The sequence below is a fragment of the Nerophis ophidion genome, linkage group LG20 (genome assembly GCF_033978795.1).
Source record: "Nerophis ophidion isolate RoL-2023_Sa linkage group LG20, RoL_Noph_v1.0, whole genome shotgun sequence".
In the NCBI taxonomy this organism is placed as follows: domain Eukaryota; kingdom Metazoa; phylum Chordata; class Actinopteri; order Syngnathiformes; family Syngnathidae; genus Nerophis; species Nerophis ophidion.
The window spans coordinates 15,105,431-15,130,106 of NC_084630.1; the positions used below are offsets into that span (position 1 = coordinate 15,105,431).

The window sequence follows — 24,676 nt, forward strand, 5'->3', positions numbered from 1 at the left end:
ATGCTTTAACATTAGATCCTAAAAACATGGCTTATTTGAATATTAATGCTTCACATAGATCCGAGTGGGAATGTAATGTGCATCACTGAACCTCATGACCTGCTCATGACCTGCTGGTTTTTGCAGAAGTTTGAACAACAAGTCCTGGTCTATTCTATCATACTGCGTGTGGAAAGAACACGTTGGCTCTATTCTGTAAAAGAACATATCAAAGTTCAAAAGGAAAGAATCCAGGAGTCCACATGTACGGCCCCTCCACAAGGGATTTCCTCTCGTTTGAGCTTAAAAAGCAAATGATTTTGAGTAAAGGGACTCTTGACTTCACGCAATCCAAAAAAGCTTGGTGATGGTCTTGCCAACAGGCCAGAGTGCTTTTGAAGGTATATTTCTATTGTCGATGCAAATAAATGTAACTGATTGAGCATTCAAATACGTGTTTGATAACCTTCAAAAAAAAAACGAACACGCGGCGAGGTGGGACATAGCCGAGATCTTTGGGAGTCCCCCGCCAACATGACTTGTCCAGAGTGTAGGTGCCTTCCTCCCAAATGCCGCTGGGATAGGCTCCAACCATCTCCGGGACAAGCGGTAGAAAATGGACGGATGAAATTAATGACTTTTTTAAGGTTGTAACTACCCATCCTCAAATATTCCTCTCTGCAACTTATTTTTTCTCCTTATGGATCCTAACAGTAATTGTGTATAGTAGGGCTGGGCGATATATCGATATATACACGATATATCGCGGGTTTGTCTCTGTGCGACATAGAAAATGACTATATCCTGATATTGGAGTATACGTTCTCACGCAGTTGCTTTTAGCTGCGGGCATTACACTACAGGCTCTTCTCGCTCCTTCTTGTGTCTCTTTCTCACAGACAGTAAGCGGACCTTCTTACACACGTCACATACTGTCATGTCATTCGTCACATACGTATACGCCCTCGCGGAGCAGAGAGGTAGCAGCAAGGGTAACATTAGCTGCGATGCTAGCGCAGCCGTGCCGTGCGAGTGATAATACGAGAGAAAGAAGGTGCAAATGAAGGAAGAACTAATTCCCAAGAAAAACAGCAGGGGCTCCATCGTCTGGCGGTGGTTAGGCTTCAAGCGGGAATATGTCGAACAGACAACTGTAATGTGTCAAGTGTGGGCCAAAAGCATCATTTGAAAAGTCACCTGCTAGAGAATGAAGAGTGCTTAATCCGCATTTCAACATCTCCGTTCGGTGCCTCACACCCACACCATCAAAATGCCAAGGTAAACATTTCCAGATCAACACCGTATGAAAAAAATAGTCAACAACAGATCTGAATAACGCCAGTAGCGAAGAAAGAACACTATTTGTTTTCTTATTATGCAGCTAATTTTTATTTGACACTTGAAATGTCTCTGACAATCTTGCACTTTCTGTTTTGGGAATGACATGAACGTTTGTGCCACTGCTTAATAACTGTTTAATAAGTACAGTTTTGGTCAATTGACTTAGTTGTGATTTCCTTCTGTACATGAAAGTTTAAAATGAGCATATATTAATGCAGTATGAACAAGAATGTTTTAATGTAGATATAGAATCATCATACTGCTGTGCTTATATGTATCAAGTGTTCATTCAAGGCTAATGAAAAATATTGAGATATATATTGTGTATCGCGATATGGCCTGAAAATATCGAGATATTAAAAAAAGGCCATATCGCCCAGCCCTAGTGTATAGTCAGTTTTAAGCTCGCACAAGGGCTCATGCATGGGAGTGATGATGTGTGGAGTAAAATTTAACCTTTTTTCACAGAAAGACAGAAAGGAGTATGTATGGATTGTGACCGGGATGATGTGAATGGTGGAACTTTAAGGCATCAGGAACATCCGCAATAATGGTCATCACAGATGGATGGTCCTGTATTAAACATGTAAAAAAGGCAAAAACTGTACTTTGCAAATTAGCCTGTCAATCAATTTGATTGAGTTTGAGTATTGCGTCATTATCTGACTGAACTGCTACTCCTTTGTGTTCGCTGCGGGTTGGGGTTTGTATGCGGTCGCTGTCAGTCTGGCATGATGCCGCGTACTTTGGCTGTGGCCCGAGGATCTTTTTAAAACCCGAATACCAGCTGTTGGATAGCTCACATCCACGGCGTGTGTGGGCACAGCCAGAGCTAAATTTACCGCTAATCACCGTCGTGAATGGAAAACTGGGTTGTTGTTTGTTCTTCTGTACGATTGCGCCAACTTATTTGTCATTGTGTTATTTGTAGGTGGAGCCAAATGCCACCATCGGGGAGATCAAGTCTATGTTCCACAAGAGCCGTGAGTGTTCTCGCCATGGCCTCATATCCCAATTAAAAGCCAGCAAATGTTCACACTGTCTTGTCTGTTTTAGATCCTCAGTGGTATCCAGCCAGACAGTCCATTCGACTGGATCCCAGTAAGTTCCTTAAGGCCCTCACAGTCTCCGTGTGGAACTCTGTGAGTGTGTGTTAAGCAACGGTGTGTTTCAGAGGGGAAATCTCTGAAGGATGAGGACGTTCTGCAGCAGCTCCCTGTGGGAACCACAGCAACTTTCTACTTCCGAGACCTTGGGGCTCAAATCAGCTGGGTCACGGTAAGTACAAATTGTACCACAGACCCAACCAGTCCAGTAACAGTCAACAGTCAACAAGCAGAGCTTGCACATTTCTTTAAAAAGTGGCCTCCACTCTATTAGATACTCTGATCTGTAACGCTTTGCAGTGGACTTTGAAGAGAAAAAGGGTATGGTAAAGTACATTTCCCTGAAGGGAGGAAAAAGACAGTCAGTGCATGTACTCCCACTAAATTAGTCTGATTTCTCAAATAGTTTGGCTCTAAATTTGCGTTCTACAGCCCATTGAAACACCTTAAACCGATCATGTTCATTTTTTTGGAAAAATCAAACTAACACACCTGGATTATGCAATCGTAAACCAGAACTCTCTCAATCAATCAATCAATCAATGTTTATTTATATAGCCCTAAATCACAAGTGTGTCCAAGGGCTGCACAAGCCACAACGACATCCGCGGTACAGAGCCCACATAAGGGCAAGGAAAAACTCACCCCAGTGGGAAGTCGGTGTGAATGACTATGAGAAACCTTGGAGAGGACCGCATATGTGGGCAAACCCCCTCCTCTAGGGGAGACCTAAAGCAATAGATGTCGAGTAGGTCTAACATAATATTGTGAAAGTCCAGTCCATAGTGGATCTAACATAATAGTGAGAGTCCAGTCCATAGTGGGGCCAGCAGGAGACCATCCCAAGCGAAGAGGAGTCAGCAGCGCAGAGATGACCCCAACAGATGCACAGGCGAGCGGTCCAGCCCGGGTCCCGAGGCTGGATTCTCGAGGGGTTGTGTGCACCATAGTGGACCCTTCGTATAGCGCATGGGGCAGTCTCCATCCATCCATCCATTTTCTACCGCTTATTTCCTTTGGGCAGTCTCATAGCGCGAAATATAACCCAGAAGCAGATACCATTCAATAAAAACAGCAACAACTGTAATGAAGAGTAGATTGTTTAAAAAAAAAAAAAGTTAAAGTACCACTGATGGTCACACTAATGCTAGGTGTGGTGAAATTTCCCTCTGCATTTGACCCATCCTCTCGTTCCACACCACCCCCTGGGGGTGAGAGGAGCAGTGAGGAGCAGCGGTGGCCACGCTCGGGGATCATTTCGGTAATTTAACCCCCAATTCCAACCTTTGATGCTGAATGCTCGAGATGCGCGGTTTGCGGTCTCATCCGCGGAGTCCGCAGATAAACCCCGGGTCGGGTTTGTGACATGACGAAAAAATAGATTTTAAATTAATTCGGGCGGGTGAACCATTCGTTAATATTTAATATACATAGTTCAGGGATCGGCAGCCTTTACCACTCAAAGAGCCATTTTGACCCGTGTCACAAAGTAAAGAAGATAATAGGAGCCACAAACATTCTCGCGAATATCTGCTGGCGGTCACTCAGATAACAAGAATAAGGGCATGCTGAGAAGCCATTGCCTTTGACACCTTCTACAACATGTACTAACTGCTTACCAGTCCAGCAACATGTTATATGTGGCTTCTGCAGATACACGTACACGACTGCAAGGCATACTGGGTGATAGAGTACACTGATGGTTGTGATATAAACAACTTTACCACTCTTACTAATATGCACCACACTGTGAATCCCCACCAAACAAGAATGACAAACACATTTCGGGAGAACATCCTCACAGTAACACAACATAAACGCAACACAACAAATACCCAGAATCCTTTGCATCCATGAGTATTCCTGACTATATTATACACCCCGCTAGCACCAAACCGTACGTCGGTAAGGTGGGCTGGGTTGGGGGCGGGGGGGTAATATAGTCATGGATGCAAAGGATTCTGGGTATTTGTTGTGTTGCGTTTATGTTGTGTTACTGTGAGGATGTTCTCCCGAAATGTGTTTGTCATTGTTGTTTGTTGTGGCTTCACAGTGTGGTGCATATTAGTAAGAGTGTTAAACTTGTTTATATCACAACCATCAGTGTACTCTGTGTCACCCAGTATGCCTTGCAGTTGTGTGTGTGTGTATCTGCGGAAGCCACATACAACATGTTGCTGGACTGGCAAGCAGTTTGTGTACATGTTGTGGAAGGCGTCAAAGGCATTGGCTTCATAGCATGCTTTTATTCTCGTAATCTGGATGAGCACCAGCAAATATTCGTGAGAATGGTTGAGGTTCCCATTGTCGTCTTTACTCTGTGAAACGGGTCAAAATAGCTCTATGAGTGGTAAAGGTTGCCGACCCCTGATATATAACAACGGGCGGGGGGCGGGTGGTTGTGGTTTTGATAAAATGTTGGTTTCGGGTGAATGACGACTTTAGTGAGGCGGTTGCGGACTATATAATTGCCTATCCGCGCATCTCTACTGAGTGCCAAGAATCATTTTCTGCTTTGTTTTTAGCCCCGCTCGGCATCCGCGTTTCCGATCACACCGCTGGCGTCTGCTCCGTAGACGGCCCCCGCTGCTACTATACTCCCCTGCTTCACAGGCCGCTGGATGTAGCCGCCGAAGTAGTCCCGTGCTAGTTAGCAGGTCTAGCAAGCACGCGTCTATCAGTCCAAAACGGCCCGATATGTCCACATCCAGAAGTGTCTGGCGGTCGTACGTGATCACGGAGTGACCACGATGTGAGCCAGCTATAAAGTTTGTAGAATTGTCCAGTATTTCTGCCAAATGTTCCATATTTAGCAAGAGCTCCTCGATGTAGCAGCCCTTCCGGGCGCCGCCATCTTGGTATATATAAGAAGGGAGGTAATGGGTCCCATTTTTATAGTCTTTGGTATGACTCGGCCGGGGTTCAAACTCACGACCTACCGATCACAGGGCGAACACTTTAACCACAAGGCCACTGAGCTTCACAAGTTTAAATAAGAGAACATTTACAAGTGCATAAATGGTAGAAAAAAAGTAGTGGATTTACTGAGAATGTCAGCTTAATTCGGAGTCATGAAGGAAATACAAATGAGATGGAGGAAAAAGAAGCAGGTACATATAAAGTGTACACAAACCTCTTCACACTGCATTTGTGCAAGCCAACTGATTTAAAAATCACTCTGTATTCCACACAACTGGCAAGGTAGTCCAAAATAATAGCGACCCTCACCTGGATCAGTATTTGCCGGGGCACCAACGGTCTGTTCTATTGGATTTAAAACTCCTTCCATCAATCCACAGAGCCTTTTCAATGAATGCCGAGACATTCAGAAGTTTTGTTTACATGATTTTCCATTTGAAAATGACTTCGAAAAAATCTCTCCCGCCTTTCTTTCTTTAATTTTAAGCTGCATCCGCTCAGATACATGGTTGGTAACGGGGCCATTATCGTGGCGCCATCTAAGATCATATCTTGATGCCTGTCTGCTATATAACATCAGCATAGCCGTTAGCGATGTAATGTTTGTAATCTGTGCCAACATTACAGCGGACATCCCGTACCACATGGTAACTTGTAAGGAGCCACAGAGCCTAGTGTGACGTCTTACTGTAGGTCAACCGGAAAAGCAAAATATTTATCCGCACTAGAAAGAAATAAGCGGCTATGACCAATAGTCTCATTAGAGAGAGTGCACGGACACTTGGACTTCACACATAGGGGTGAAAATAAGATATGTCCAATAATGGCTTGTTTGCCGATATCCGATATTGTCCAACTCTTAATTACCGATTCCGATATCAACTGATATCACAGTCACACATAAGATCTATGTGTGGGTTGCAGGATGATGTCCGTTAAATTGACATCAGCGGATTATCCACAATAAAGGTTTATCTAAAGGGCTTTGCGAGGTAGTCCAAAAACTCCTTTTTTTTCTCTATCCTCTTGTAGTGCATTCATCCTTGGCTGTTGCCATTTCTAATACAAAGTAGTATACAGTTCTAACCTATATCATTCATTAGACTCGCTATGGCAGTGGCCCTCAACCTTTTTTCAGTGATGCACCCCCTGTGAAATTTTTTTTAATTCAAGTACCCCCTAATCAGAGCAAAGCATTTTTGGTTGAAAAAAAGAGATAAAAAAGTAAAATACAGCACTATGTCATCAGTTTCTGATTTATTAAATTGTATAACAGTGCGAAATATTGCTCATTTGTAGTGGTCTTTCGTGAACTATTTGGAAAAAAAGATATAAAAATAACTAAAAACTTGTTGAAAAATAAACAAGTGATTCAATTATAAATAAAGATTTTTACACATAGAAGTAATCATCAACTTAAAGTGCCCTCTTTGGGGATTGTAGTAGAGATCCATCTGGATTCATCAACTTCATTCTAAACATTTCTTCACAAAAAAATTTATCTTTAACATCAATATTTATGGAACATGTCCACAGAAAATCTAGCTGTCAACACTGAATATTGCATTGTTGTATTTCTTTTCACAGTTTATGAACTTACATTCATATTTTGTTGAAGTATTATTATTTTTGAATTGTTGCTATTTTTAGAATATTAAAAAAAATCTCACGTACCCCTTGGCATACCTTCAAGTACCCCCAGGGGTACGCGTACCCCCATTTGAGAACCACTGCGCTATGGAAGCGCGAAAACTACCGGTACAACAAAGATGGCGGGTAGAAGACTATCAAAGGAGAGGCACTTAAATAAGACCGTATCATCCGGCGCCTGCCTGCTGGCGCTAGTCTCTGAGCAAATTTCTTGTCAATCATTTATTTTTTTGTTGGCAAGTACAGTAATTATATAACCGAGTAGGATTTCTCTGCAATTTGTGGTCTGTGCACTGCGAAAACTAAAATCTAAGTAAGATTAAATATCTCAAATAAGGGTGATATTTACTAATGTTCTGTCTGATAAGATAATATTCTCCCTGAGCAGATTTTATGTTAAAGTGTCTTACTTGTTTTAAGGGTTTTGGTCCTAAATGATCTCAGTAAGATATTACAGCTTGTTGCTGAGATTTGATGACGTATAATGAGTAAAACATGCTTGAAACTAGAACATCAACAGATGCAAAGCTGTGTCATCAACACTCACAAGAATAAAAGTACTTTTTTAAGGCATTAATTTCTTACTTCAAGCATGAAAAATAAAAAGACTTTGACACAGTTGTGTCTCATAATTAAAACAGATGACTGCCAAATGGACTTTGCTGTTTTATTTTCAATGGAACAATAGAAAATAGGTACTCATATAGTAGTACAGTTTGCACAGTACAGTAAACACAGTTAATATTCAAACATTTAACATGTGACATTTCTAACAATTTAAAACAGAAATGTTAATGCAAATTCAGATAAAGTCTTCAAAACTGCAATTAAAAACATTTTGGCGCATAAATAAGCGCATATCATTATGTGAAGATAATGGCACTAGTATTTACTTAATTTAAGAATATTTTTCAACATATAGAGCAAAAAGGTCTCATTTTTTTTCTACCAAGAAAATTGCACTTGTTATTCGTGAGAATGTACTTATTTTTTTAGGTATTTTTGAGTTCATTGAGGTTAGCTAATTTTACTTGTTTTGGAAAGTCTTAACAAGCCGAATATTCTTCTTCTATTGGCAGATAATTTTGCTTAGTTCATATAAAATACGCCTAATTTTTATATATTTTTTTCTTGTTTTTGAACACTGACTTTTTGCAACGTGTCGTTGTGACTTCCAGGTGTTCCTGACGGAGTACACGGGTCCTCTTGTCATCTACCTGATGTTCTACTTCAGGGTGCCCTTCATCTACGCACCCAAATATGATTTCACCACCAGTAAACACTGGGTCGTACAGTGAGTGTCCCGAAAAAAAACCCTTTTGCATGGCTGGTTTGATTGATTGATTGATACTTTTATTAGTAGATTGCACAGTACAGTACATATTCCGTATAATTGACCACTAAATGGTAACACCCGAATAAGTTTTTCAACTTGTTTAAGTCGGGGTCCACGTTAATCAATTCATGGTGTTTCGCAAAATGATACATTTGTGACATGACAACAAGGCGGTGAGCTTTTTAACAAAACGCTGAACCAAACCCTCTGCTGTCCCCAGTCTGGCCTGCATGTGTCACTCTTTCCACTACGTCAAGAGGCTGCTGGAGACTCTGTTCGTCCATCGCTTCTCTCATGGAACCATGCCGCTACGTAACATCTTCAAGGTGAGACTCAATCACCCCACTTGTCCTCAATACGCTGATGTCAAATTATTTTTTTTTTCTTCTCAGAATTGTACATACTATTGGGGCTTTGCAGCGTGGATGGCCTATTATATCAATCACCCGCTCTATACACCACCTGGTGAGTGCATTCACCACACATACTGTACACACTGTTACCATCCTAACTTCCTGTGTGGGATTTATTGTTCCAGTCTATGGAGAGCAACAGATCAGACTGGCCCTCATCTTATTCCTGGTGAGAATCTTTCGGTCACGTGACCTCCTTGTACATCCACAGCGGTCTAATCAGTGATGTCACTTTCTCTCCCTCAGTTCTGTCAAATCGGCAACTTTTCCATCCACATTGCCCTGCGCAACCTCCGTCCGCCAGGTACACCCTACACCAGATCTGGGCCAATTAAGGCCCAGGGGCTACACGCGGCCCACTATGATTTTCAATCCGGCCTGCTGGATGTTCTCCATCATTTTTTTTTAGACCTTTAACATCAAAACTAGAGATGTCCGATAATGGCTTTTTTGCCGATATTCCGATATTGTCCAAGTAGGGGTGTAACGGTACGTGTATTTGTATTGAACCGTTTCGGTACGGGGGTTTCGGTCCGGTTCGGAGATGTAACGAACGAGTTTGTAAGCTAAAGTCTTAACAAGCTGCTTTGCTTTCTGCCTCTGTCTGAGCACCCAGCATGTCCCGCCCACACAACCATCTGATTGGTTACATACAAAGCCAATCAGCAGTGCGTATTCAGAGCCATGTAACAGCCAATCAGCAGTGCGTATTCAGAGCTCATGTAGTCAATGCTTCAGCGTCAAGCAGATATATGTTTAGCAGCGGACATCGTACTCTCCCCGAATTATAAAAAACACCACTCAGTCACAACTACTGGTAGCATCTCTATGAGCCCGTTGACCTTCTAGAAACTTAAACTGCAGCTCAGCTCGCTCGCAGTTCTGGCTTGAGGTGAAGGCTAATTAGCTTTTAGCGTAACGCTAGCTCATTTTGCTGTGTGCGTGTGTTAGGGGCAGCAAAGCCCTGTCTGTCTGTTATTTCACATGAACTCCATAGATTTCAGGGATGAATACTCTTTCCTATTGCTATTGTAGAATTTTTTCAGCTATAATTACATTACTAATGACTAATACAGCAGCCTAGTTTTGAATGGCAGGGTCCCTGCTATCACATATTGACCAAAATATAACATTTACATAATAAAATTCAACTACAGGCTTCCCAAATGCTGTAATAAATTAAGCATGATGAGTTGACTTGAAACTGTTTAATGTTGCGCTTTTTATATGTAGAAGAAAGGTTTTGTCATTTTATTTAATCAAAGCAACAACTTGAGGCAGTTTAATGTGGATTAACGTGAGCAGAATTATTATAGTGTTCCCAATGTTAAAAGGATAAAGCCATTGTTTACAAATTTGGTAAATAAATGACCAAAAAATGTATATTTTGTTGTTTTCTTACTGTACCGAAAATGAACCGAACCGTGACCTCTGAACCGAGGTACGTACCGAACCGAAATTTTTGTGTACCGTTACACCCCTACGTCCAAGTCTTAATTACCGATTCCGATTATCAACCGATACCGATATATACAGTCGTGGAATTAACACTTTATTATGCCTAATTTAGTTGTGATTCCCCGCTGGATGCATCAAACAATATAACAAGGTTTTCCAAAATAAATCAACTCAAATTATGGAAAAAAGTGCCAACATGGCACTGCCATATTTATTATTGAAATCACAAAGTGCATTATTTTTTTTAACATGCCTCAAAACAGCAGCTTGGACTTTGGGACATGCTCTCCCTGAGAGAGCATGAAGAGGTTGAAGTGGGCGGGGTTGTATATTGTAGCGTCCCGGAAGAGTTAGTTCTGCAAGGGGTTCTGGGTATTTGTTCTGTTGTGTTTATGTTGTTACGGTGCGGATGTTCTCCCAAAATGTGTTAGTCATTCTTGTTTGGTGTGGCTTCACAGCATGGGGCATATTTGTAACAGTGTTAAAGTTGTTTATACGGCCACTCTCAGTGTGACCTGTATGGCTGTTGACCAAGTATGCTTGCATTCACTTGTGTGTGTTAAAAACCGTAGGTATTATGTGATTGGGCCGGCATGCAAAGGCAGTGCCTTTAAGGTTTATTGGCGCTCTACTTCTCCCTACGTCCGTGTACACATCAGTATTTTAAAAAGTCATGAATTTTACTTTTTGAAACCGATACTGATAATTTTGAATCCGATACCGATAATTTCCAATATTACATTTTAAAGCATTTATCGGCCGATAATATCGGACTGCCAATATTATCGACATCCCTAATCAAAACTGTCGACGCCATATAGCGTGCAGTGCTGTTTTTGAATTACTGTAAGTCTTGAACTATACAAAGTATTTCAATGGTCGAAATCTGCGCTTTTGGGTGTTATAGGAGTTATTATGGTAATCTATGTCACAGCAGCCCAGACGAGGAACAAAGCCGAGTGGGCGGGGTTTGTTTTCAGAGCAGCCAGCCCGAAACACGTCTGTCAGAAATGGATTGTATATTCTATTGTAGGTGTTTATTACGCTTTGCATTCATATATTGCTGTTTTTTAAATTGTTATTGTGTTTTGCTTGATTGTAAAAGATACATAACTATGGAGGAGCTGGTCTTGAGAAGTAAAAGAGGATTTGACATTGTTAATATTCAATCAATCAATGTTTATTTATATAGCCCCAAATCACAAATGTCTCAAAGGACTGCACAAATCATTACGACTACAACATCCTCGGAAGAACCCACAAAAGGGCAAGGAAAACTCATACTCAGTGGGCAGGGAGAATTCACATCCAGTGGGACGCCAGTGACAATGCTGACTATGAGAAACCTTGGAGAGGACCTCAGATGTGGGCAACCCCCCCTCTAGGGGACCGAAAGCAATGGATGTCGAGCGGGTCTAACATGATGCTGTGAAAGTTCAATCCATAGTGGCTCCAACACAGCCGCGAGAGTTCAGTTCAAGCGGATCCAAGACAGCAGTGAGAGTCCCGTCCACAGGAGACCATCTCAAGCGGAGGCGGATCAGCAGCGTAGAGATGTCCCCAACCGATACAGGCAAGCGGTCCATCCTGGGTCCCGACGAGCGGTCCATCCTGGGTCTTGACTCTGGACAGCCAGTACTTCATCCATGGTCATCGGACCGGACCCCCTCCACAAGGGAGGGGGGGACATATTCAGTGTTTTACTGTTCATAGTTAATATTGTAAATCCCACTTTCTATATTTTCATGTACATTTTTTGGTATCCCATTCAGTAAATGACTGAGGTAGTTTGTCCTAAAGTTTTTAGAACTCTATTGGACGTTGTGACTTTTGGTATTAGTGTTCCTGAAAAAAAACAGGCCCAAACACGCACATTCTGTACAGCTCAATGTGTACATATAATGACTATCATATTGGACTTCCAGGGAGTAGTGGGACTATTTTTGTATTCCTGACCCAGATGTTGATCCAAGGCGGGTCGGCCTTCTTAAAGGGACAGGCACCTAGACACTTAAGTCATATTTACAGCTTTTTTTGGTGACTTCCAGCAAATAGAGGGACTATTTTTGTATTCCTGACCCAGGTGTTGGTCCAAGGCATATAGACACATACATCTTGGCCCCCCAGACGCATTTGCCAAAGGTGGACTAGTGAAATAGATTATTTCCAAATCAAGTAAGGGCATTGTGTTCATAGACCTGAAAGAAACAGCAAACTACTTTACATAGTAGTGGTTAATACTATCTGTCCTGTCCATGGATGTTGTCATTGTCCAGCTCGATGTAATGTCAGAGCAGGCAACTGGACTGTCTGGTTTGTCTTAGAAGATGTTCCACGTCATGCTCAAAGACTTAAATTGGTCAGACCGAGTCTTTCTATCCTGCTCTCAGATGAATAAGTTTTCTCTTGCTTCCATTCTTACTCAGGGTCCAAGACCAGAAAGATTCCCTACCCAACAAAGAACCCCTTCACCTGGATCTTCCTGCTGGTCTCCTGCCCCAACTACACTTATGAGGTTGTCTTTTATTCTCATTAAATCACTTCTGGTGCATTCCAGACTGCAGCTAAAAAGCTGCTTCAAAAGAGCAATGATTGATACACAAATTGTAAATGCAAAGTAACTGTAGGGTAATTAAATGTTAAGTAACTGTAAAGTGACTGTAAGGTAACTAAATGTTCAGTAACTGTAAATGGAAAGTAACTGTAAGGTAACTAAATGTTCAGTAACTGTAAATGGAAAGTAACTGCAAGGTAATTGTAAATGGAAAGTAACTATCCGTAAGGTAACTGTAAATGGAAAGTAACTGCAAGGTAATTGTAAATGAAAAGTAACTATCCGTAAGGTAACTGTAAGTGGAAAGTAACTGCAAGGTAATTGTAAATGGAAAGTAACTATCCGTAAGGTAACTGTAAATGGAAAGTAACTAAGGTAACTAAATGTTCAATAACTATAAATGGAAAGTAACTTCAAGGTAACTAAATGTTCAGTAACTGTAAATGGAAAGTAACTCTAAGGTAACTAAATGTTCAGTAACTATAAATGGAAAGTAACTGTAAGGTAACTAAATGTTCAGTAACTGTAAATGGAAAGTAACTTTAAGGTAACTAAATGTTCAGTAACTGTAAATGGAAAGTAACTGCAAGGTAATTGTAAATGGAAAGTAACTATCCGTAAGGTAACTGTAAATGGAAAGTAACTCTAAGGTAACTAAATGTTCAATAACTGTAAATGGAAAGTAACTTTAAGGTAACTAAATGTTCAGTAACTGTAAATGTTCAGTAACTCTAAGGTAACTAAATGTTCAGTAACTATAAATGGAAAGTAACTTTAAGGTAACTAAATGTTCAATAACTGTAAATGCAAAGTAAATGTTCAGTAACTATAAATTGAAAGTAACTTTAAGGTAACTAAATGTTCAGTAACTATAAATTGAAAGTAACTTTAAGGTAACTAAATGTTCAGTAACTGTAAATGGAAAGTAACTTCAAGGTAATTGTAAATGGAAAGTAACTATCCATAAGGTAACTGTAAATGGAAAGTAAGTGTATCTAGGAAGTAATTGTAACTGGAAAGTAACTAGCTGGAAAGTAATAGTAACGGCAACATAGCTATAACTTGAAAGTAACTGTAACTGGAAAGTGATTATTACCGGAAAATAACTACTTGCAAAATAATTGTAACTGGACAAAAGCTACTTGGATATTAATGGTAACTGGAAAGTAAATAGCTGGAAAATGACTAACTCTAAGGCAATTGTAACTGAAAAGTAATACTTTAACTGGAAAGTATTTGTAACCGGAAAGTAGCTAACTATAAAGTAACTAATTGGAAAGTAACTGACTGGAAAATAACTAACTTTAAGGCAATTGAAACTGGATAGTCATGGTAACTGTAACTGGATAGTAATAACTGTAACTGGAAAGTAATTGTTAACGGAAAATAATGGTAACCGGAAAGTAACTGTAAAGTAATTGTAACTGGAAGGTAACTAGATCTAACATGACTAGCTTTAAGGCTGTTGTAACTGGAAAGTAATGGTAACTATAACCGTAAATGAACAGTCCATGGAAAGTACTTTTTACTGGAAATAACTATTTGGAAAGTAACCAACTGGAAAGTAACTTAACAGGAAGTTGATTGTTCCTGGAAAGTAACTGTAAATTGAAGGGAGTTGTGACTGGAAAGTAAAATTGTTTCTTTAAGTTAAAAATATATTCCAGTTAGAACTGTCAAGTAACTGGAACTGGAAGCGTCCTATTTGTCTTGCAGTTGGGGTCTTGGCTGGGCTTCACTGTGATGACTCAGTGTCTGCCCGTGGCCTTCTTCACCATGGTGGGCTTCATCCAGATGACCGTGTGGGCCAAAGGAAAGCATCGCAGCTACCTGAAAGAGTTCCGAGACTACCCTCCGCTCCGATCACCCATCCTGCCCTTTGTGCTGTAACGCACTCTCTTCAAGGACGCTCAATCAGCTGCATTTATCTAAGAAACCTCACATCTGCGCTCAAACTTTAGAATAGCATTCTCCCCCAAATATACACTGGAATCTAAACTGAGTGACATGCCCCCAAAACTATTTTTACACGTCATCCTTGTTGGTTGTTGCTGAAATTAATGTTTAACACCACACTGGCTTCATTTCCCTTCCTGCCTATTTGAATTATGTTGCAGAGCTCCAGAACTGTTCAGACTTTTTTTTTGCACTGAAAGACACAACTTACAGTGTAGGTTTAATGTCTTTCAACTGTTGTTCAAATTCATTCATCTACATTTGAAACTGTGTGTCTGGAGAACGTAATTTATTAATAAAAAAAGGAACCGTATTTTTTTTTCTTTGTTTGGAATATTATAAAACACTTAACTTTGTTTAGTTTTTTTTTTAAATATGTTATGTGATGTTTGGTTATGGTTATGTTTTGGTTATCCCAAAAACATTATTTGAGAATAATGTTTTCTTTTTTAAGAAATAGTAATACTAGAATAAAGTCAGGTCATAATTAGTTTCAACATCCATCCATTTTTCTACCGCTTATTCCCTTCGCAGTTGCGGGGGGTGCTGGAGCCTATGTAGGCTACAATCGGGTGGAAGGTGGGGTACACACAGGACAAATCGCCACCTCATTGCAGGGCCAATACAGTTAAACTGACAACATTCATACTTACTCGGGCCAATTTAGTGTTGCCAATCAACCTATCCCCAGGTGCGTGTCTTTGGAAGTGGGAGGTTCAGCCGGAAGGAACCCACGCAGTCACGGGAAGAACATGCAAACTCCACACAGAAAGATCCCGAGCACAGGATCGAACCCCAGGACCTTCGTATTGTGGGGCAGAGGCACTAACCCCTCTTTCACCGTGCTGCCTAGTTTCAACATACTTCTGTCAAAAAAATAAATAAAATTGTTACTTTTTATCCATTTTCTACCGCTTGTTTCTCAAGTTCGCGGGGGGGGGGTGCTAGATCCTATCCCAGCTGGATTTGTGCAGAAGGCGCAGTGTACACCCTGGACAAGTCACAACCTCATCACAAGGCCAACACAGATAGACAGACCACATTCACAAATTAGTGTTACCAATCAATCTATCCCCAGGTGCATGTCTTTACATATATCTTTTTACCCATTTAGTTAAAGGCTTGGTACCTTTTCCCCTCAATCCATGACTATTTAGTTAAATATTTGAGCTTCTTACGCTGATGTTGAAGCTTTAGTTATTTTTTTATGTTATTTTAGGGGGGAATCAAGGTAATAGTACAAGGTTAGTGTGTTCATGTTAGCTCAAGCTCACCGCTGACCCTGAACAGAATAAATGAAAAAAGCAGTACTGCTATATGGCCACAAGAGGGCACAACAGATCAACATCTGGCTATTTCAACAGTGGACAACTCGGCAGCAAACAATAAGCAAAGTCGACCAAAGCTTCCAATGCATCACTGTTTAATGTGAGCAGCATTAGTTATATACATAGAGGAAGGAACTTAAGTGTGTTTATTTATGCAACTTGAACCTTGGCCTCAATCCTCTTCTTTCTCAGTTGGAGTCTCCTCTCCCTCTCATACTCCTTCATCCGCATCACATAGCTGCAAACAAACCAAAAAGATCACTAAATATTTGCTCGGAGGTAAATGTTGCTCCTGGAATGTGTCATTGAAATATTTTTTAGTAAAGTTAAAAACTAGGGCTGCACAAATCCAATGTTAATCTTGACTGTCACGACTAAAATGAGGATGATCGTGGGCAATATTCGCAGGCTCCATAAGAAATCAAGCACTTTCACAAGCGCAATGGCAGAGAAGAGCTCTGTGAAGCATCCAGACTATTGTGTGGGCATGTGCACCAACAGCATATCACCACATTTCAAATTTAATATTATTAATGAATTTTTCCTGAGGTTGCTGCAGTCGATCCCTTCACTCCCGTGGAGTGTTGAGTGCTCTTAAAGAAGGCCACAGGTGTGGACTATATTGGAGAAAGTCACATTAGTCCCAGGCAAAAAGCAAAACTTGACACATTTGATGCTAATCTACCTTTTTCTTCTCTTTTCATCCAAATAAGAATGAATAAGAAAACCCTTAAACACCAAATCATTAAGCAGAATGGAAAGAATCTTACCAATTCCCATCCCTATCTTCCAGCCAATCTATTTCAATGCTTTTTAATTAGGAGTGTTGCGATTAATGCATTTATATTCCTAAATTTGAAGTATATTGATCAATGCTCGGCCTGTTTGCCTTCTGGAAGATAGGTATCCATCCAAAGTAATTTTAAAAAGGAATCCATCAATGGATTAGATTAAAGAACGTAAGACCTTATATCAGGGGTGCCCACACTTTTTCTGCAGGCGAGCTACTTTTCAATTGACCAACTCGAGGGGATCTACCTCATTTATATATATCATTTATATTTATTTATTTATGAAAGAGACATTTTTGTAAACAAGTTAAATGTGTTTAATGATAATACAAGCATGTGTAACACATATAGATGTCTTTCTTTCACGAAGACAAGAATATAAGTTGGTGTATTACCTGATTCTGATTACTTGCATTGATCGGAATCAGTCAGTAATGATGATAAGGCCCACATTTTCAAATGGAGGAGAAAAAAAGTTGTCCTTTCTGTACAATACCACATGAAAGTGGTTGGTTTTTGGCATCTAATTCATCCAGCTTCCATACACTTTACAAGAAAAACATTGGCGGCAAATTCCGTAGCTTGCTTGATTGACATTCACGGCACCCGAGGGTCTTGTGAGATGACGCTGGCTGCTGCCAGTTCATTATTATGAAAAAATGACAGAGAGGAAGGCGAGAAACACTTTTTATTTCAACAGACTTGCGCGCCGTCCCTTCCGTCAAAACTCTAAAGGCCGACTGCACATTTCCTATCTTCACAATAAAAGCTCTGCTTCATGCTGCCTGCGCTAACAAAATAAGAGTCTCGGAAAGCTGGCGTGCACAAGTGATTTGCACGCCAGCTTTCTGAGGGATCGCTTGTGCACGCCAGTTTTCCGAGACTCTGTATTTAGTTAGCGCAGGCAGCATGAAGCAGGGCTTTTATTGTGAAGATAGGAAATGTGCAGTCGGCCTTTAGAGTTTTGACGGAAGGTACGGCACGAGAGTCTGTTGAAATAAAAAATGTTTCTCGCCTTCCTCTCAGTCATATTTTCATAATAATGATCTTGCAGCAGCCAGCGTCATCTCACAAGACCCTCCGGTACCGTGAATGTCACTTAAGTGACGTCTTGGTGAAGATTGGTGATCACTAATTTTTAGGTCTATTTTTTTTTAAAAGCCTGGCTCGATATCGACTGACACACACCCCGCGGTCGACTGGTAGCTCGCGATCGACGTAATGGGCACCCCTGCCTTATATGAAGTTTGACTCCTTCTGGAGGCTACAATAAATGATATACTTGAATTTGTTCTTACATTGTAACAAACTTCTTTTACAACAACAATGCAAGTGACCTTTTCAAAACACAATAAACACATTTATCATTACTGTAGTATTTTCACCATTACATCTGGAAGGTCTTATATAGGTAAACAAACACAAATAAAAGCAAAAAAATTGCACTTCAATAAATATTGAACATTTTGAAGTGCAGTTTTTTCCCCAGTTGGAAAAACTCGGTCGAGTGGTTTGTTTTGTTGTCTTTTTGTTGCCAAAGACATCTCGTTCGTCCAGGCTGATAACTCTTGTATCCACTTTGAAAGACGGACAGGAATAAAAAAAAAACACACACGGACACAGCAATTTACCGATGACGGCAAAGTTATAAAGTTCTTCGTCAATTATCCTTCAATTAATTGACTTATCGACTACTGGCCCAGTCCTGCAACTGTATGACATTTTTAAATGTCTCTGGACATTGTGTTTAATGCTTTCTGATGCCATTTAAGGCCTTAATTTTGGCAAAATCATTTAAAAGGGAACTGCACTTTTTTTTTTTAAATGTTGCCTATTGTTTAGTCATTAGAAAATACATGACGGATGTATTTTTTTTAATGAATTCTAAGTAGTAAATACATGTCATTAAAAGTCTGCTTACACTGGAACTTCTGGGAGCTGCGCCATTCTGCCTATTAAAGCCCTTAAACAACATCTAAACACCTCCGTTAAGGTTTTATCTACATGATGTAAGTATAAATGTGATGTAGTAACCGGCAAATTCGTAATAACATTTAATATTTACGTATTTTGCTCATTTTAAGCATACGCGACGCGGTCGTTTCAAAAATGCATCACAACGTTCGTTTTGTTCCACAACATCACTGGACAAAGGCCCGGGGCGGTATAGCTTGGTTGGTAGAGTGACCCTGCCAGCATATCGAGGGTTCCAGGTTCGAACCCTGCTTCCGCCATCCTAGTCACTGCCGTTGTGTCCTCGGGCAAAACCTGCTCCCCGTGCCACCCACACTGCTTTAAATGGATCTTAGATATTGGGTTTCATTATATAAAGCACTTAGAGTCACTAGAGAAAGGCGCTATATAAATATAATTCACTTCACACACAGATTTCTGCTCAGTGCAGACTTTATGAGAGCCAACAAACATAACAACACATCACTTACTGTACAGAGTCTGCTGTAATTAGGATGCTGACTTCCAGCATGTTGATATATTCCCATTTTTAAAGGAAGAATGACTCATAATTCTCACGAAGAAAATGGGGTTGGAACGAACCATTTTTTTTGTGTCATTCTCGCCCTTTTACGGATCTAAATTGACTAACAAAGTGTACCAACTTGTTGGAATATGTCTTCATCCTTCCACTATTGCAGGTGAGAGGCATGATTAATGATCTACAATAAAGTTTGACGGGCAAGGAAACGAGGAAGCAACTAATCAGTCCATCATGTCACAATCGGCACACAAGCTCATGATCACGACGCCACTATGAATAGTTTGCCTGCGTATGCGTTTATAAATACAACAATATTAGTAATATTGGGTTAATATTCAAGTCACAAAATGTAAATGGAGTATTGTTGGTGTTTTTTTTTTATTGGGTTTAATGGGCAGAATAGAGGACCCCCCATTGGCTGCGCTTTAAGCAGACTTATTCGCAAGTTAGAATGCATAAAAAAATACACCTGGCGTCATGTTTTTTCATAAGGATTGTGAATAGGCAAAATTCCAAAAAAGTGCAGTTCCCCTTTAAAATACTTTTAATGCGTTTTAATGACCGGCGGAAACCCTGAGAAAACATTGCCTTATATATTGGCTCAATCCTGTAATCAGTATTGGCGCGAGGAATTTAAAAAAAAATGGGATCCGAGGGACCCAATCAAGTCATAAAAATGGGGTCCCACAGTAAATTTTTGGGGTCCCACTATTTTGTAAGCGTTTTGAAAACAAATGATAAATGTATGCATTATCCTGTTATAACTCACAATCTATATATGTTGTGTTTTGGAAAAAGGTTGTCATTGACGTAACTTGCATCCATCCATTATTCTACCGCTTGTCCCTTTTGGGGTCACTGATTTAATTCATTAAAATACAAAAATAAATTTTTTTTATGCATATGTAATTTTAATCAGTTATAAACATTCATTCAGTTTCATCTTTCCTTCATGGATCTAAACTTTACCACTGTCGGTATTTTTTTTTTTTTAAATATATTTTTATTTCAGTATAGAAGTGTAAAAAGTTTTTTGCTTCAGTTTTGAAAAGATGATAATCATATATCAGGGCATACATGCAGATCATCAGTCGTTTAAAAACCGGTGGTAGCTGGGTGAATAATGTAGCCTGGAAGAGTCGGGATACATGGGATTCTGGGTATTTGTTCTGTCGTGTTTATGTTGTGTTATAGTGGGGATGTTCTCCTGAAATGTGTTTTTCATTCTTGTTTGGTGTGGGTTCACAGTGTGGCGCATATTAGTAAGAGTGCTAAAGTTGTTTAAACGGCCACCCTCAGTGTGACCTCTATTGCTGTTGAATAAGGATGCCTTGCAGTCTCTTACGTGTGTCTGCAATAGCCTCGTCAAACAATTCTTTGGGCTGGCAAGCTATTTGCACAAGCTGTAGAGGGCGCTAACGGTCATGCCATCATTGTACGGCCTTATTATTGTTCATTGGGTGAACACCAGCATACATTCGAGAGAATAATTACTCTGAAATTCGGGTGTCTCCCGGGAAAATTGGGAGGGTTGGCAGGTGTGATGCTGTCAAGCGGCATTCGTATAAAACTCGCGGGTCGCACTGACATTAAATTTTTATATTAAGCTGCGGGCCGTGTGTCTGAGACCCCTGGTTTATACATAGCACAAAGCAAAAAAAAACTCTGTATGCAGTATTATTTCATTATAAAATTCAAAAGAGTTATGTGGCTCCAATTGTTTTCTTTACTTTGTGAAACAGGTCAAAATGGCTCTTTGAGTGGTAAAGGTTGCCGACCCCTGCCCTAGAAGAAGGCGGTATTTGAGTGAGATGTGTAAGTGAGTGGGCAAGTTAGAAGAGGGAGCGCTAGCATGTTTAGGAGTGTTAATAGCATGGTGGATGTCTACTTGGCTTTGAAGTAAACATAAATAAAGAGTTGTAATACATCGACAGCCTCGTCATTCTGACCAAAGAGCGGAGCTGTAGGGACCCACTGAACAGGTAAAGTGGAGGGTGTTATCCCAGACAATATATCGGCCCTGGAGGGAACGGGAGCTGACAAGCAGGATGTAACATGATGTTTCTTGGTGACTGGTGAGGCTGAATCTTTGAAAATCAGTGCGCCCGGTCGTAAAGATGTTTTTTTTCTTAGCCCGTTTACATGGCGTATTAAACATCTTCCCATTTTCATAAGTGAGCCATTTGCTGAAGAGTGGCTCCTTTTTTTGTGTGTTCTATCCAGCTTCTCAGGCAAATTATATAGTTGATGTAGATGCCCATATCGGCTGTGCAGATTTACTTTACAAAAGAGAAGTGTAGGATACTTATCTTGTTGCTTTATTTGTATTGCACTTCATTAAATGTATTTTTAATATAATTTGGTGCAGCCGGGCCGGAGTAGGAGGGATAGAAAGAAAAGTGGCTCCTGAAGCCACTTTTCATTGAAGCGCCGCTTCTTGGGTTTATTGCTCGCCATGACCAAAACAATAACACGCAGAAGTCCTTCTCTCCAGTATTTGTGATCGATAAAACCTTTGACGAATCAAAATGTAAAAAATTGTACCGCAAAGTTCATTACTTTGAAGTCGACCAATAAAAACGCACTAAACGGGGACGTAAATTTGACTCTGAGAATATAAACAAAACGTTGTTTTGACACGGAGAAGGCAAGGTCGGTAAAAACTATTTCGAACATCCAAAAATGCGCGTGCTCTCTGATTTCAATGCGTAAAAAGATAAAAAGTGTGATAACGCCAACAGTGTGTAATTATCATATTAATATTATATTATACACAAACCCAACTTTAAAAATGTAGAACGATCATAATTGTAACACACACACTCAGACACTTTTTGTTATGAACTTACTCCTGGTGTTCACAGTAGTCCCACTCATGCTTCTCATCCTTGCAGGCGAGGAAGTTGGGCCAGTTGTCCCTCTTGCACTTCATCATCTTGAGGAGGTAATGAGCACAGAAGTCCCTCTGCTCCAAAGGCAGTTGGGCCAAGTTCATCTGCTCCTGGGTGGCAACCATCTCTGCAACAGGAGACAAATACCCGTGACCAGGAGTACTTGTCAAATAAAGAAAAAATGCCTTCCTCCGCCATCCCAAAAACATTAGGTTGAATGGAGACTTCAAACTGGTAGTGAGAATGGTGAATAGTACATGGAGTTCCCCGCCCACCGCCCAGGATTAGCTCACAAAAGAAACTAATTAAATAGATTAATTGTCTATTGCAGTGGTTTTAAAAAATTTGTGAGCCGAGGCACATTTTTTAATTGAAAATATCCAACGGCACACCACCAGCAGAAATAATAAAAAAATTAAACCGTGACTTATTTGGAGTTTGTTGCTGTTTTTCTATGGGTAGTGTTTTAGCTCCTGTCTTGCGCTCCTATTTTTCTTCCTCCAAACACGACGAGTTGAGTTTATACCAAAAAGTTCTATTTTGGTTTCATCTGACCACATGCTATTCTCCCAATCCTCTGCTGTATCATCCATGTATCCATTTTAGTATAAACTCAACTCGTTGTGTTTGGAGGAAGAAGAATACTGAGTTGCATCCCAAGAACACTATAACTACTGTGAAGCATGGGGGTGGAAACATCATGCTTTGGGGCTGTTTTTCTGCTAAGGGGACAGGACGATAGATCCGTGTTAAGGAAAGAATGAATGGGGCCATGTATCGGGAGATTTTGAGCCAAAACCTCATTACATCAGTGAGAGCTTTGAATGGTTGACCAAATACTTATTTTCCACCATAATTTACAAATAAATTCTTTAAAATTCTTACAATGTGAATTCCTGGATTTTTTTTTCATATTCTGTCTCTCACAGTTGAAGTGTACATATGATGAAAATTACAGACCTCTGTCATCATTATAAGTGAGAGAACTTGCACAATCGGTGGCTGACTAAATACTTTTTGGCCCCACTGTAAATGGGTTAATACGAGGTCGCTCAGTTAATATATGCTAACTTGCTAATATACCAGCGTTATATTGAAGCTGCATTTAAACGTTAAAGGCTGCAATGGGCCAACATTTTGTCACAAACCTCGCTCTTTCCTCTCTGCGAACCCTAACTGGGGGTCGAACTCGAATTTCCTGGCCGGGTCAGGTTCGGTGTCCGTCTCGGTGATATACCGCCTAACCAGGTGAGCTCCCATGGTTACGACGCCGTTTGTGCAGTAGACGCCGAAATACTTTATTTGGGTGGTCTTGTGCTCGACGGCCGGCTAATATTTAACAATCTTCTTGAACAATCTTCCTTACGGTCACCTACAGCAGCACCTTGCCTCCACTTCCGCTGCCACCGGAAATAAACAGCGGAGAGGTTGTGTACTTCAGAAATGTCCTCCCCGGTAAGAAAATAAAGTTCCGCTAGTACACATTTTAAGTAATGGCTGATTCTTCTTTTCAAATATTTATATTATTATTTTGACGGTGCCTAACTCATAAAACGTATTAATATATTGCTTTGAGCACTTGCTTTGCCTCCTTTTATTGCAATTTTTTTTTTACATGGATAAGGTCTAATTCTGTACAATTTCTCACCTCACACAAAAAACAAGCGACGGAAGCCTTTGTTTAAGGCAGTGTTTTTCAACCTTTTTTGAGCCAAGGCATATTTTTTTTCACTGAAAAAATGCAGAGGCACACCACTAGCAGAAACCCCAATATTAACAATAAAAGTCGTTCTCACAATTGTTGGAGATGACTTTAAAGGCCTACTGAAATTAGATTTTCTTATTTAAACTGGGATAGCAGGTCCATTCTATGTGTCATACTTGATCATTTTGCGATATTGCCATATTTTTGCTGAAAGGATTCAGTAGAGAACATCCACGATAAAGTTCGCAACTTTTGGTCGCTAATAAAAAAGCCTTTTCTTTACCGGAAGTAGCAGACATCACGGGTTGTAGGGCTCATCACATCCTCACATTGTTTATAATCATAGCCTCCAGCAGCAAGAGCTATTCGGACCGAGAAAGCTATGATTTCCCCATTAATTTGAGCGAGGATGAAAGATTTGTGGATGAGGAAAGTTAGAGTGAAGCACTAAAAAAAAAAAGAAAAGAAAAAAAAAGGCGACGGCTCCAGGCGCCGGCAGTGGGAGCGTTTCAGATGTTATTAGAGACATTTACTAGGATAATTCTGGAAAATCCCTTATCTGCTTATTGTGTTAATAGTGCTTTAGTGAGATTATAAAGTCATACCTGAAAGCCGGATGGCTGCGGTGAACGCCAGTGTCTCTGAGAAAAGCCGAGGAGCCAAGATCCCAGCTGCCTTTTTGAGCTGCAGGAGGAGGTCGCATGATCCACTGAAGTCTCCGGTAAGAGCCGACTTAATATCACAATTTTCTC

General features: G+C 40.4%; 2 protein-coding genes across 4 annotated transcripts in view; one reads left to right on the top strand and one right to left on the bottom strand.

Moving 5' to 3' along the window:
* The window catches only part of tecrb (trans-2,3-enoyl-CoA reductase b), a 31,902-nt gene extending 16,877 nt beyond the window's left edge, over positions 1-15,025 (top strand). For all 3 annotated transcript variants that reach the window (XM_061880564.1, XM_061880563.1, XM_061880562.1), the window contains 10 exons: positions 2,252-2,303; positions 2,377-2,421; positions 2,495-2,598; positions 8,174-8,289; positions 8,552-8,657; positions 8,724-8,796; positions 8,870-8,913; positions 8,991-9,048; positions 12,629-12,717; positions 14,473-15,025. In XM_061880564.1, coding sequence (XP_061736548.1) covers positions 2,252-2,303; positions 2,377-2,421; positions 2,495-2,598; positions 8,174-8,289; positions 8,552-8,657; positions 8,724-8,796; positions 8,870-8,913; positions 8,991-9,048; positions 12,629-12,717; positions 14,473-14,646 — 861 coding nt within the window. In that variant the 3' untranslated portion in view covers positions 14,647-15,025. The remainder of the gene's footprint in view (positions 1-2,251; positions 2,304-2,376; positions 2,422-2,494; positions 2,599-8,173; positions 8,290-8,551; positions 8,658-8,723; positions 8,797-8,869; positions 8,914-8,990; positions 9,049-12,628; positions 12,718-14,472) is intronic.
* Positions 15,026-16,118: 1,093 nt separating this feature from the next.
* On the bottom strand, positions 16,119-23,648 carry ndufb7 (NADH:ubiquinone oxidoreductase subunit B7). The gene is made up of 3 exons (XM_061880565.1): positions 23,368-23,648; positions 22,178-22,346; positions 16,119-16,278 (listed from the first exon to the last, which is right to left on the bottom strand). The coding sequence occupies exons 1-3, from the start codon at positions 23,477-23,479 to the stop codon at positions 16,191-16,193; spliced, it is 369 nt and encodes a 122-aa protein (XP_061736549.1). The 5' UTR covers positions 23,480-23,648; the 3' UTR covers positions 16,119-16,190.
* Between the last annotated feature and the right edge of the window lie 1,028 nt (positions 23,649-24,676).